Genomic DNA, 15,447 nt, shown 5'->3' on the forward strand with positions numbered 1-15,447 from the left:
CCCTCTTTATGTTCTGAGTTCAAATTCCACAGAAGTCAACTTTGCCTTTCATCCTTTCAGGGTTGATAAATTAAGTACTAGTTGAATACTGGGGTCGATGTAATTGACACATCCTCTCCCTCAAAATGGCTGCCCTTGTGGCAAAATTTGAAACCATTATTATGGTAGCAAGCTGGCAGAATTGTTAGCATGCCAGGTGAAATGCTTTGTGGCATTTTGCCTGTTGCTACATTTTGAGTTCAAATTCCACAATGGTCAATTTTGCCTTTCATACTTTCGGGGTCAATACAACAAGTAGCCGCTGTGGGATCTTTACCTTTTGACTGGCAGATTTAGAAAATAATTTTTTGTAACTAAACACTTTCAAACTTTGTGTACTGGTAGAATGTGTCATATAAACATCTTGTACTCTTAGCGTTTGTGAAGTATACATTTTTGTTCATATTTAATTACAGTAGCAGAATATTGCAGTAAAAGAGATAATGAGTACTGGGAATACCTTGAAGAGAAGTTGGTTGGGTGAGAATCTAGTTGTGTATAAATATATATATATATATATATATAAACAAACACTCATCTCATTGGACTTCCAGAATCTGTTTTACCAAAGTAGGTGGGTCTTCCTTAGAACTGTATACTGCCCATCATCCTGATCCCTTGTTACAAGGTCCTGAAACCAGCCTTCATTTTTGACTAGATGCTCTATTTTTGCTGGATGGTTTATTCAGCTAGTGGTTGAACAAACCACCAAGCAAAATTTTAACTCTCAGAATTGAATTTTAATTTCCTGAGTGATATAATTGATTTAAAATTGGGCTTAGGAACTGGTTATAAGTATGTAAGCACAGGTGTGACTGTGTGTATAAGATGCTAGCTTCTCAATAATATGGTCAGTCCCACTGTGTGGCACTTCAGCCAAGTTTTTTCTACTATATCTCTGGCTAACCAAAGCCCAGTGAATAGATTTTATTGATAGAAATTGAAAGACGGCCATCATATGCATCCCTCCCTCCCTCCCCACCATGGGTTGACAACTAGGGTTGGCTGGCGTTGGTTTGACTAAAACGTTCAAGATGTTGCTCCAGCATGACCACAGTCCAATGAGTGAAACAAGTAAAAGTTATACAGGATACACAAGCAACAACACCAAGTAGTGACAGTAGGAATCATTAACATCAAACAAATCTCTACACATCTATTGGTACTGCCAGGATTCTGATCAAGGGAGTCTCAATAATTGAAATGAAATCTGCCATTAGCTCTCTGTTTTGTGAAAAACAGAATATTAAAATGAATGTTAGATAATGATTTTATTTGAATAGAATTCCTGTGTAGATATCTGGACACACTGAACTCTCCTGGTTACAGGAATATACAAAGAAAAATCATTTTAGCCTTTTAACAATTCAAAAACTGTCACAGTCACTATTTATTTCACCACATATCTGTATCTCGGATATACTACAGGAAAGGTTTAAACTTTTTTGATACTACAAAGTAGAAAGTACATATTAAGAAATTAAAAGAAAAGGTTTATGTAACAGTTCCCATGTATCCTTAAATGGTTAAAATGACTCTTTATGGTCTAATTTTCAACATAGATCTCAGATAAAATCACTTACCAAACAAGCATGACTTATAATACACACACACACGTTTATGTGTATACACACACACACACGTGTGTGTGTGTATGTATATATACCTCTCTATATATAAAGCTGAAGTTGTCTGTGTATGGCAGGTTTGGTAGCCTTCAACTAACACTATCTCCTCCGAGACCCTGCGGCGCAAGTTGACCAAAACTGAAAGTATGATAGAAGGCTTGCTCTTTCTTCCATAGAAGAAAAAATTTAAATCGGACCATGTTAACACTAAAAATTATTTATATCAAAAAGGTACTTTTTTTATATGAAAATCCCTATTTTTTACGATTTTTTTACTGCTGTATCGCCATTTTTCAGTGTATTTCAACCAGAAAAATGTTCACTTAAAGAGAATAACAAGCTACATAATGCAAATTTTTTACTTTTCAAAAATTCCAATTCTAAAGGGTCGAAACAAACCTGAGCAACACCGAGCAATACTGCTAGTATATATATAAAGTTTTATGTAATACAACCATATATATGTTACATTTATCCTTGACACATGTCTGTTCAGCTGGGAAAAGCCTCACATTCTGTTTGGCAGTCTCCTCGATTGGATTCGTTACATGATTGTGTGGCAACCTGTTATCATTGTTGTTGTTCAGGGTATCAACTGGGTGATGGGCTTGGAATAAAACTACCCTTACTCACATTACACTCTTCTCTACGTCTGTTTGCTGTCAGTCCAACAGCTGACCTCTTATGCTCTCGCTCTCCTTTCACTTCATATACCTACTCTCCTCCTTTCAACACATACTCTTTCTTTCTATCATGTACACAATTGTATCTCCCTGTCTTTCTCATGTATGAGACCTCCTTTTTACTCTAACCAAATCATCATCATCATTCTTCCCCTTCTCTCTCTATCTATCTATCTCTCAGAGGAACTATGTATGTGTTCAGCTATACAGCCTGCTGTTACATGTTGGGTAATCTCCAATGGCAGAACCAACACTAACAGCAAGAATGAACAAGAATGCTATTAGCATTGTGAGTACCACCATGATAACCTGTGTTATGACATTAAATACAACAACCGCCATCACTACCAAGTAACTACAATTACTAAAACTCATACTCCAATCACCACCACTACCAAGACGATGATTACTACTGCTACTACTACTACTACCACCACTACTAATAAGATAACTACTACAACAGCCACAACTACCAGTATGAACCTAACATTGGTTAACCATTGCTTTGCCCATCCAGCACCACCAGTACAACTTCAAATTTACTGCTCTTTCGTTAAAGAAACTTATCACCCTCATCATCATCATTAAGGCAGCAACCTGGCAGAATCGTTAGCATACACCAGACAAAATATTTAATGGCATTTTCTTCTGGCTTTATAGTCCGAGTTCAAATTCTGCTAGGGTCGACTTTGCTTTTCATCCTTTCAGGGCCGATAAAATAAGTATCAGTTGATCACTGGGGGCGATATAATCAGCTAGCACCATTTCCCACAAAATTTCAGGCCTTGTGCCTATAGAAGACAGGATTATTGTTGCCAGTACCGCCTGACTGGCCCTCATGCCGGTGGCATGTAAAAGCACCCACTACACTCTCAGAGTGGTTGGCGTTAGGAAGGGCATCCAGCTGTAGAAACTCTGCCAGATCAGATTGGAACCTGGTGCAGCCAGTCCTCAGTCAAATCGTCCAACCCATGCTAGCATGGAAAGCAGACATTAAACGATGATGATGATGATGATGATGGTGAGCTGGCAGAATCGTATCCATGCTGGGCAAAATGCTTAGTAGCATTTCTTCTAGTGCTTTATGTTCTGAGTTCAAATTCTGCTGAGGTCAACTTTACTTTTCATCCTTTCAGGGTCGATAAAATAAGAATCTGTTGATCACTGAAGTCAATGTAATTGACCAACCCATTCCTCTCAAAATTGCTGGTTTTGAGACAAAATTAGATTGATTATTACTAATTTTATAGTTATTTTATATTCAATCTATTTTTTTTTAATAAACCATTGTCATTTGACCTGACTTCTGCTGACTCTCAATTGTGGGGTAATGGTTGAAATGTTCTTATACCATGCCTACCTCTTCACCTTTGCCCACCATACTAATATTATATAGAGCTGCCATGTCTATATATATATGTATATATATATATATGTGTGTGTGTATGTATATATATATATATATATATATATATATATATACACACACATATATATATATGTCCAATCCATACCAGCATGGACATTAAATGATGAAGAATATGCATGTAGACACATGCACATTTTAATGTATGTATGTGTATACATATTTGTGTATATATGTGTGCTGCTTCTTGGTACCACTAGAGGGAGTGATACTGTTGGAAGCTGCCATAAATGTTATGATCTCCACTCAGCTACTGGTGAAAGGAGTGAGTGTCCTGCAGTGCTAGGCTGTATATAAAATTGTACACACACACCCACATACACAATAGATATGCATGGCTTAGGGCTGTTGTTACGATGGACAGCATACAGTAGGTCTTGGGCATTTTAAGTCTGGAAGAACTCATTGCTCTCCACTTCTGAACTCAGCTGATCTCTTCCAGAGAGATGGAGAGAGAGAGAAGATCCGAGCCCAACACTGGGCAGGTATTTAATTTATTGAGTCTGGAAGGTTTTGAATTCAGAGTGCAGAAAGCTGGGATGAATATCACAAGACATCTATCCAATGCTCTAACTACTCTGCCAACTCATCACCCATGTGTGTGTAGAATATGAATATGAACAAAGATGGTCAATATGTATACTAGAGTTTACTCAAAGCTAAAGTTTGCTGCTTCACTTTTCCCTATATTTGCATGTTCTCCAAGTTGTCTTGAAGATTATACAAGGGAAGATAAAAGTGTAGAGAAGCTTTAGAATTATATATATATATATATATATATATAATGTTTATTTATTTGAAGCCGAACATTCACTCCAATGCTACTCCAAGTTTTCTGTTGTTACAGATTCAGCACAGCAACTATATATATATATATATGTATGTATGTGTGTGCATGTGTATATATACATACATACATACAAATATGCACACACACATATAAATACATATTTATGAATTATTGCTCTCTCTCTCTCTCTCTCTCTATATATATATATATATATATATAATATATGTGTGTGTGTGTGTGGGTTTGTGCGTGCACATGTGTATGTATATATATGTATCTATATAGATATATATGTACATGTTTGTGTGTGTATATATACATACACACATGTACATGTATATATTTATATAAGTATATATACACAAATTTGTTCATGTTTGTGTGCGTGCATGCACACATACACACATATATATGTATAATGCTAGTGTATGTATTTTCATTTCCTAATTTTACTAGTTTTTTCCCCCATTAACACTGAAATTGCAATAAACGGAGGGGTGGGATTTGTTGTTTTTTTTAAAAATTTTATTTGAAACAAACAAAACTATTTTCAAACCGGAAGTTGTTTTTATTTTAATTTTAAAATAAATAATTTTTCTCTCCAACTTGCATGTGTGAGTATTATTGTTGCTGATATTTTTTTAGCTCTGATGACCAAAGGTTCCAGCTGTGACCATCCTGTCATTTATTATGTCCAGAAATTCCAGATAACATTGAATGTACCCCTTTTTTCTCCAACTGTAGGATGTGTTCTGAGGGACATTTAAGCAACCAGGTAAAGGCATATTCGTTGGCTTATGTGTTTGTGTACTTGTGTGTGTGTATATATATATATATATACACACACATTGTTTGTTTAGTGTCTGTTTGTGCTGGCCTAAGTTAGATGTGGTGTTATTTAAGGCAGGGTTTTATGGCCAAATACTCTTGTTGTTAACCCTTGCTTGGAAGAGCATACAATGTGTGTGTGTATATATATATATAATCTTTTAAATTTGTTTATTGGAAACATTTTGAATATGCAAAGAAAGCTCCTGTTCTATTATGCCAGACACAGTCTAATGATAGTGATTAGTGAACCATTTTTGTGGGGTTGCATCAAGCTGTACCAATATAATGTGGGATAAATATGATAAGAGACGTGATTTGCAGAAACATGCATAGCAATACATTAATCCGATCGTTAATCTGCTCGATCTGTAGAAAAGGTGTTGGTAGAAACTCTATAAGATGTACCCAGTGTAAGCTATGGACTCATAAGAGGTGCAGCAATGTCAAAGGTAGGCTAACTGGGAAGATAGTTTTTGTATGTGGCAGATGCTCGGGGGCATTGACCTCCGAAGATCTGCAGAAAACAACTTCCGTCACTTTGCAAGGGGAAAAATTAGAAGTAGTTGATAGCTTCCGTTATCTAGGTGACCAAGTCAGTAGTGGGGGTGGGTGCGCTGAGAGTGTAACTGCTAGAATAAGAATAGCCTGGGCAAAGTTTAGGGAGCTCTTACCTCTGCTGGTGACAAAAGGCCTCTCGCTCGGAGTAAAGGGCAGACTGTATGATGCATGTGTACGAACAGCCATGCTACATGGCAGTGAAACATGGGCCGTGACTGCTGAGGACATGCGTAAGCTCATGAGGAATGAAGCCAGTATGCTCCGATGGATGTGTAATGTCAGTGTACTTACTCGACAGAGTGTTAGTTCCTTGAGAGAAATGTTGTACCTAAGAAGCATCAGTTGTTGTGTGCAAGAGAGACGATTGCGCTGGTATGGTCATGTGGCGAGAATGGATGAAGATAGGTGTGTGAGAAAGTGCCAATCCCTAGCAGTTGAGGGAACCCGTGGAAGATGTAGACCCAGGAAAACCTGGGACGAGGTGGTGAAGCACGACCTTCGAACGTTAGGTCTCACCATGGAAATGACTAGAGACCGAGACCTATGGAAGTATGCTGTGCGTGAGAAGTGCAAGACTAGACCTGACTAAAACCATAACCCATGGCCACTACCTGGGACGTAGTCAGTCCACCTGTGCATACCTTCCTGCTTGTGATACTTGTGAAGACCTGTTGAGGCAAGTGAAAGTCAAGTCAAATCGAATCAAATCAAATAGATGAACATCAATGGAAATTGTATCCTTGTGGTACCAGTGCCGGTGGCACATAAGAAAACCATCCGAACGGGACCGTAGCCAGTACCGCATCGACTGGCCCCGTAACAAACACCATCCGATCGTAGCCGTTCGCCAGCCTCGTCTGGCACCTGTGTCGGTGGCACATAAAAAATACCATCCGAGCGTGGCTGTCTGCCAGCCTCGTCTGGCACCTAAAAAACACCATTCGAGCGTGGCCGTCTGCCAGCCTCGTCTGGCACCTGTGTCGGTGGCACATAAAATCACCCACTACACTCTTGGAGTGGTTGGCGTTAGGAAGGGCATCCAGCTGTAGAAACACTGCCAGATCTGACTGGCCTGGTGCAGCCTTCGGGCTTTCCAGACCCCAGTTGAACCGTCCAACCCATGCTAGCATGGAAAGCGGACGTTAAACGATGATGTGGCCGTCGCCAGCCTCGCCTGGCACCTGTGCAGGTGGCACGTAAAAAGCACCCACTACACTCACGGAGTGGTTGGCGTTAGGAAGGGCATCCAGCTGTAAAAACACTGCCAGATCAGACTGGAGCCTGGTGCAGCCTTCTGGCTTCCCAGACCCCGGTCGAACCGTCCAACCCATCCTAGCATGGAGAATGGACGTTAAACGATGATGAAATTCCATCCAAGGATTATTATTATTATATATATATATACACACACACAAACAATAGACATAGGCATGGCTGTGTGAGAAGTTTGCTTTCCAACCACTTGATCTCCGGTTCAGCTCCATTAAGAGTAACCTTGGGTAAGTGTATACTACTATAGTCCCAGTTGACTAAAGCCTTGTGAGTGAGTTTGGTAGATGGAAACTGAAATTCTATGTTTATAATGTGTGTGTGTGTGTGTGTGTGTGTGTGACTGTCATCTTGTCTTGACTTTGTGTGATAGTTGCGAATGAATGTCACTATTATGCACAAGGTGTCCTTCATTTGGTATGGTAATTATTACCTTATTTACAAACAGGTGAAGGTTGGCAACAAGAAGAGCATCCAGCTGTAAAAAATCCATTTCAACAAGTTCCATCCAACCCATGTGAGCATGGAAAAGGGGATATTAAAATGATGATGATGATACAGTATATTCGTCATTTCCATTCTATGATCTGCTATATAATAGTCCAGCCTTTGATAGTTCCTGTAGTATATCAGTATTCAACAAGAGGAGATAGCTAGTGTTTCACTTACCCTCTCTCTATTTCCGGAGAAATATATGCTGTGAGTGGTCTCCCGCAACCCTTGGCATGGTACAACATAGCTGGTACTGTTGAGAGAGAGTGTTCTTGATACATTAATTACCAACTGGCTTCCGTACCCATGGCACGTACAAGCGCACCATTCGAGTGTGATCGTTACCAATGTCGCTTCACTGGCACCTGTAAAAAGATTCGAGCGAGGTCATTGCCAGTACCTCCTGACTGGCCCCTGTGCCGGTGGCACATAAAAAGCACCCACTACACTCTCAGAGTGGTTGGCGTTAGGAAGGGCATCCAGCTGTAGAAACTCTGCCAGATCAAGATTGGAGCCTGGTGCAGCCATCTGGCTCGCCAGCCCTCAGTCAAAATCGTCCAACCCATGCTAACATGGAAGGCGGATGTTAAACGATGATGATGATGAAATACAAAGTTAGGTTTGTTGGATTTTGAACTCTGAGCAGAGATAGAACATCCCAAGTTATTCAATCCAACACCAATGATTCTGCCAAAATCACTACCTTACATACATATATATATAAGATACTCACATGTCAGGTGTACTACTATAAGCAAAGCCGTATATTGTTGTCCTCAGAACTCTGAAAGGCATTTGAGAGAACCAGCCAAATACTGGGGTTGATGATATAGGCTAATCCCTTCCCCAAAAAACTGTTAGCCTTGTATCTAATTAAGAAACTGTCGGTCTTGTACCAACTTAGCATATTTAAATAAATCATTGAGCTTATTTACTTAGTACATAAAATAATGTAGGGAAAATCAAATCTAATTGTAAGAGCTGACTTAAGTTATGATGACCCATCTAACCTATATCAACATGGAAAGTGGATGTAAAATAACTTGTTGAATGATAGGTAAGCTCTAAGCATGTCAATTCTATGATGATTATGTTGGTATTTAACCCCAGGTCAGCCCTGATCCAGTAAAACTATCATCAAAAGCATTTCAAGGAATACATCTGGAGTATACTTTCATGTTTAAGACAATACAGTAATCCCTCAACTATTGTGGGTGTTATGCTTCAAAAACTCTCGTAATAATCTGTGAAGTAGAAACAGTACTGTACTTTATATATTTTTTATCATTTTTATAATTTGTATATATTTATTTTAACATAAATGCAACACAATACCACACTCGCCTCCCAAGTTTTGTTTTCCATACCGTATGTATGATTCTTTGTTTACTCATCTACAGTACACTATGTATTTTCTTTTAATATATTTAAAGTAATGTGTTATACAGTGCAGTACTGTACTCTATTTTTATGTATTATTAATTTTTAGGCATGAAAATGCTTATTTTACTACAGAAATAATTAAAATCTAAAAAAATATAAATACCAATCAGTCGCAGAAACCCATGATATACTGAGGCGTTCGTGATATAAATTTACATATATTAGCCAGAAAAATCCGCAATGTAATGAGGGCGGAATAGGTGAACCGCAATATGGCAAGTGATTACTCTATAAGGTGATTTGAATCAGATTTGGCTACTATTTCTAGCAATCATGTAGAGATGTACACATCAGTTTAAAGTCAATGATATGGTTCCAATTCTTGTCTGAAACTGAGGAATTCATTTATGATTACTAATGACCTTGAGAAATGAATATTGAAACTTTATATTTCTCATCTAAAAATGTCGCTTTGTGTGCCTCTGGAAAAAAAAACTCTCTATGTCAAATCTTCCTCACATTGCACTACCTTGTCTTTGAAAGAGAAAGGTCACAGTTGATAAGGATATGGCTTGAATGCTGTTGACCAAGAAAACTATTAGCAGAATACTGTGATCTTACTAAAATCACTTATGTCATTGATGGAGAGACATGGGTATTAAAATTTCTGTCTTGCTTAAATTTGATAATGCAATCTCAATTACTCAATCAGTCAGATAGTCACACTCAACTTATTTCTGAACCAACAATTGAGACTACAGTCACTCAGCTTGCAAGAAATAGCAGTCAAATATTGCTCATGCCATATTCTATTGTCTTTCAATGTGAAATAATAGTTTTAAAAATTCAGTTTCTTCAAGCCATCCCCCAGAACTAGAATTCAAATTTTTAAAAATTTTATTCATTTAACAACAAAAAGTATTATGCAATATAAACAAAGAACTAAAACAACAGGAAAAAATACAAATCTTTTAGACTTTTTTTTATTAATTTCTGTAAATCCAGGAAAAACTTTTGATGTTGAAAGCACATGATTATTTTACTTAATGGTTGGTCTGGGTCTGCTCATTGTGGTTTAGCCCTAAGTCAGTCGTGATACACTGGAGACAAATGGAGCAGAACAGAGCTCTATTGTATGAGATGAAACGGCATTAAATGTGATAGTTTTATCATCAGGCAATATACTTATGGAGGGGTCATGTTGAGTAGTGGAGGACAGGAAGATTCAGCACAATGGAAACATTACTGTTGAAGTACACACTGTGATTGGAAAACTGTTTTGATTATTGCTAAACTGTAGATCAGTCTTGATCCAGCTATAAACATCTTGTCTTTTCCCAAGTATAGTGTATCTATGACTACATTATCCAATATCTTTTTAAAGACAATATAGTAAGATTTGACTGCTATTTCTAGCATGTTATATGACTTGCTGCAATTGTAATGTGTGTGTGCATATTTATGTCTACTTGTCTATTAACTTCTTTTACATTCATTTTTCCATGTGGGCTTCAGTTGGATGGAGGCTTATTGAAGCAGTGCTTTGTGGTTGGACATCCTTTCTGTTGCCACCCTTACACTGCTTTTCAAGAAAGTGACTTTATTTTCCACTGATTCTTGACATATTGTTTACAAGGAATGCAAAGATGACATCATTGTTGCTCAGATTGTCATGCAAAGATGCAGTATATAAAAATTCATGCACACACAACAGGCTTCTATACAGTTTCCAAGTACCAGTTTTACTCTTGTGAGCATTTAGTTGAAGCCATATAAGGCACTTCCTCAAGGTATCATACAGTGGCATAGAACCCCAAACCACATAGACACACCTATATCTATGTATATTCATGTATTTATGAATCTGTGTTTGTGTTCATGTATGTCATTTTTTTACATATACATGGTGTGGTGGTGTTGTCCTCATTTTGACCCCAAGCTGGACCAGACAGAGCAAACTTGTGATCAAAAGCATTCCTGATATGACCATTCCATCTATTTTTTTCTATTTACAAGCACTACACATACACACATCTAATACTACATACATTATCCAATGTATTAAATATCTTCTTAAAGTTGGTATGATGTGATTTAATGGTCATTAGGCTGTTGTTTCTTGTAGTCCAAATGACCATAGTGGTTTCCTTGCTAGTTCAAGTGTTTTATGTAAGTACGATGTATGTGCATATAACTGACAATTTTAACTAGGTAGAAGTCCCAGCCTCAGTTATTGGAAGTGAAAGGGTGAAATTAGTTGTAAGCATTGACACTTTTTCAAAAATATGTAAAAAAAAAACAGCAGTGTATATAAAAGAAACCTCATCTGATGTATATAACATACTAAAAACCATAAATGTATTGCTATGTTTGTGCGTGTGTGTGTATGAGCTATTGGCATGTCTAGTAGGATGTACCTGTAGGTGTAGACCGCATCTCTTTGCAGAGTGTGTGTGAGTTTGGCCAAACAACTGAAATTTGTATCACCAATGATTTCTGCAGTGTGTATGTGTGCAGCATGTTTAGTATGTGCATATGTATACAGCATATTGTACAGTGTGTGTGTATCAAAATAAGGACAATGTGTCCAAAATAAATTTTTTTCTAAATATTCAGAGTTGTCTTCTTATTGTGACAGGAAGGAGAGAGAGGAGTATCTGTCAGGTTTGTTCTGCACCTGACATCTTTAAACCCATGTTTAATAGTAATCACTACTCCATAACCATCATCAATGTTATACCACCACCATCCCTATTTCACTCTACTAGCATTTTTACACCTACATTACCAAGTGGCTACTATCAAACTAAACAACACACATTATTGTTTAGTGAGGAAAAAGAGTAGTGCTTATGCCCCTTTACAAAGCTGGTGAGACTCAAAGGAGGGAGTTATTCTTACACAGGGGACCTGCCCCAAATAGAGAGGGCTTGACTAAAAGAACCTAATGGCCAGGTAGGGATGCTAAATCAAATGATGGATAAAATCTACTTACTATTTTAAATGATTCATTATACCAAATCCAGCTGTAGAAACACTGCCAGATCAGACTGGAGCCTGGTGCAGCCTCCTGGCTTCCCAGACCCTAGTCGAACCGTCCAACCCATGCTAGCATGGAAAACAGACGTTAAACGATGATGATGAAAGATGCTCCTGTGACTGTTCCATCATCTTGCATATCCATGTACATATTATCCAATGCATTTTATAAAATGGTACAAAGCGAGTTGATGGGAATTTGGTAACTTTTTCAAGCAGGTGAAACAACACCAAAGACACTTCCTCATTGGATCAAATCCAATTTTGGTGAAGAAACATGTTCACTTGACTGACAGTCTGCACAGCTGTTGGATTATTTGGGGAGATAATCAGTATCACTGTCTCTGCTAATGGGTGATAGTCTGTATCTCTCCCCTTTGGAGGAGCTAGACATTATGGCACTAAATGATGTTTCTTATGATCCCTAATAATCCACCTAATTTAAAACTACTCATTTTATTTGTTTCAGTCTCTGGGTTGTGGCCAAGCTGGGGCACCAACTTGAAGGGTTTTAGTTGAATAAATTGACCCCAGTACTTATTTTTTTAAAGTCTAGCACTTTTTTTATCAGTCTTTTGTCAAACTTCTAGATTATAGGGACAAACCAATACCAGTTGTCTAGGTCAAGTGGTGCCAGAACAAAGGAAAGAGAGAGAGAAAGAAACACACACACACAAAGGGATTCCACACAATTTCTGTCAACCAAATTAACTCACAAAGTTTTTGCTAGTCCAGGGCTATAATAGAAGACACCTGCAGTGGGCCTGAACCTGAAATCATATGGTTGTAAAGCGAGCTTCTTAACCACACAACCATGCCTGCAGCTATATATATATTAAAGTTTATTTTTCCTACAGATATCAAGACAATGTATTGTCATTAGAGCATCAGCCAGAATGCCTGGTGGTATTTGTTCCAACTTGGCACATTCTGAACTCAACTTTGCATTTCATCCTTTCAGACTCATAGTTCTAATCCAGAACAACAGATTAGTAGAACCGTAAGAACATTGGGCTCCAGCTGTTTGTTTTAATATCAAATCCTACTATGGCTTACTTGTGTCATAGACTAAAAGTACCACCTGACACCGTGAGTATCTTTAGTGGAGTCCACTGTTGCAAATATTCAGGTGAGGAGACCTCTCTACCCTACCAACCTCAGTGGTATTGTAAAAGGGTCAAGAGCACTACCTTAACTTCTGCCTAGAAAATAAATAAATAAAAATGCTGTTATAGGGATATCAAGGTGCTCATCTTTGTTGTAGTTCTGCTTTTTGTTTCTATCAAATCAGAAATTGCCATTGTTATTCAAGATGTTTTCCCCCTCCCACTGTTCCATGTTCACTCTTCATTGCTTCTGTGTTGGTGGTTAATAGGGTCAACAGCTGTAACATATAAACTGTCTAATGTATTGTTAGAACTAGCAAATGCACCTGTCCTTTGGACAGTTTAAGTTGCTTTCGTGGTATTTTTTTCACCAAATGATTGAACTACAGAAAAGGTTTATGTGTAGCATGGCAATCTGTTTCCGATTAACCTAGGAACAGAAAATCAAATTGAAGGCTGGTTATTGTGGAGGTTGTTGCACTTTGATTATCATAGAACATATAAGTTTGCAAGCGATGTAAAGTAGAGCTACTGAAGTGTTTTGGGAGTAGATTATGGATGATGACTACAAAATATAGTTGTTTAACATAAAAGCGAAATTTCTTGGTGTACGGAAATTGAAGGAAGATGTTGAAACTTCCCCTTTGTGAGTATCTTTTTCAACAGCAAAGGGAGCTATTTTTTTCGGAGAGAAAAGCTAACAAAAGCCCCTTTATTCTATCTTTCCACATAGCGTGCACATAAACAGCGAATGCTGTATAAAGTTAAATTGGTATGGAGCTTCCTGAAAGATACGTATAGCTTTCATGAGTGGAAGCAAAACTTTTATTTAAAGGTTGATTCTTTGGGACAAATCATATGTGAGTGTTTAAAAAAGGCTAGAATGACAATGCTAAAACCTATTTGAAACAATAGACAGCAGTCCAAATATCATAATGGCTGGGTAAAGAAGCATCCTTAAAGTGAAACAACGGTATCAACAATCAGAAGAGAGGGAAGGGAACATCACCTTTCAAGTAACTCAGAATAGGCAAAGGTAAGCTTACCAAAGTTTAATGCAGTTTCAATATGTAGATTAAGATAGTTTGGTATTGGATATTCATCAAGTATAGTTTTCCTAGTCAACCAAATCACCGTCGTAAGTGGACAGCAGAAATAAATAGAAGAAATCCTTTCAATTTTATAAAAAGATTAAAAAAGAAAATGAGGGCAAAAAGCAATGAAAATCAATTCCTTGTAGCCGGAATTTCGCGACAAAATGTATGTTTATTAAGCACAACAGCCTGCAGTGCATGCCGCTGGGCATTAAAAACCAATTGCACAAACCTAGAGAGGCTCTGGGCCCCCTTGAATTGATAAAAAGTCACTCTTTTTGCCATAGCAACCACATCTTTATAGCTTGTGAATTTTAACCATTGCGGGTCTCATCTTCACCCCACATTTAGTATCCCTGCCAATTTTCAGCTCGACCCTAGCCTCGGTTTGGCCACCATTAACCGTCAAAACAAAATATGCATACAATTTTCATCCAAGGACAGTTTTATAGATATAGATTAAGCATTTTATTGTTATTGCCCCTTCATCATATTTCGAAAAGTCCCCTTGAATCAATAAAAAATCACTCTTTTTGCCATAGCAACCACATCTTTATAGCTTGTGAATTTTAATCATCGCAGGTCTCATCCTCACCACGCATTTAATATCCCTGCCAATTTTCAGCTTGATCCTAGCCTCGGTTTGGCTGCCATTAACCATCAAAGTAAAATGTGCATTCAATTTTCGTCCAAGGACTTATAGATATAGATTACTGTGCCTGGTTGCTGTACTGCTCACATATCAGCAAAGTGCATACATACATTTTAGATTTTATTATCAATAAGCATTGCATTGAGTAGCAAACATTCTCTTTGCATTCTCTTACATTCTATGTAAACAACCTTCAGGAAGCTTGTACATCTAAAAATAACAGCCAAATTTCCTCCATATCAGCTTAAAGAGAAAAAAAGATACACTGGACAATGCAGTCTCTAATATACAAAAAAACAGGATGGTCATAATCATTAGTTTTTTCAATCATGACTGTATTGGAAATAAACAACAACTTATGGACATTAGAGCACAGACATGCTGTGTCCCCATCTCCTCTTTTCTAAAATTATTATTGCTTCTCTAAACCATTAAACTGCGTTACCTGTATTACAAA

The 15,447-nt window shown here is 37.7% G+C and overlaps 1 protein-coding gene and 1 long non-coding RNA gene across 4 annotated transcripts in view; one reads left to right on the forward strand and one right to left on the reverse strand.

The window, feature by feature from the left end:
- LOC115213497 (RING finger protein 121) overlaps nucleotides 1–2,304 on the forward strand; it is a 42,749-nt gene extending 40,445 nt beyond the window's left edge. For all 3 annotated transcript variants that reach the window (XM_029782503.2, XM_036503730.1, XM_036503729.1), the window contains one exon: nucleotides 2,164–2,304. In XM_029782503.2, the coding sequence (XP_029638363.1) occupies nucleotides 2,164–2,284 (121 nt within the window). In that variant the 3' untranslated portion in view covers nucleotides 2,285–2,304. The remainder of the gene's footprint in view (nucleotides 1–2,163) is intronic.
- Nucleotides 2,305–10,056: 7,752 nt separating this feature from the next.
- Nucleotides 10,057–14,578, reverse strand: LOC118763852. The gene is made up of 2 exons (XR_004999600.1): nucleotides 12,226–14,578; nucleotides 10,057–12,125 (listed from the first exon to the last, which is right to left on the reverse strand). It is a non-coding gene; the product is annotated as an uncharacterized LOC118763852 (long non-coding RNA).
- Between the last annotated feature and the right edge of the window lie 869 nt (nucleotides 14,579–15,447).

Source organism: Octopus sinensis, linkage group LG6 (genome assembly GCF_006345805.1).
Source record: "Octopus sinensis linkage group LG6, ASM634580v1, whole genome shotgun sequence".
Classification (NCBI taxonomy): domain Eukaryota; kingdom Metazoa; phylum Mollusca; class Cephalopoda; order Octopoda; family Octopodidae; genus Octopus; species Octopus sinensis.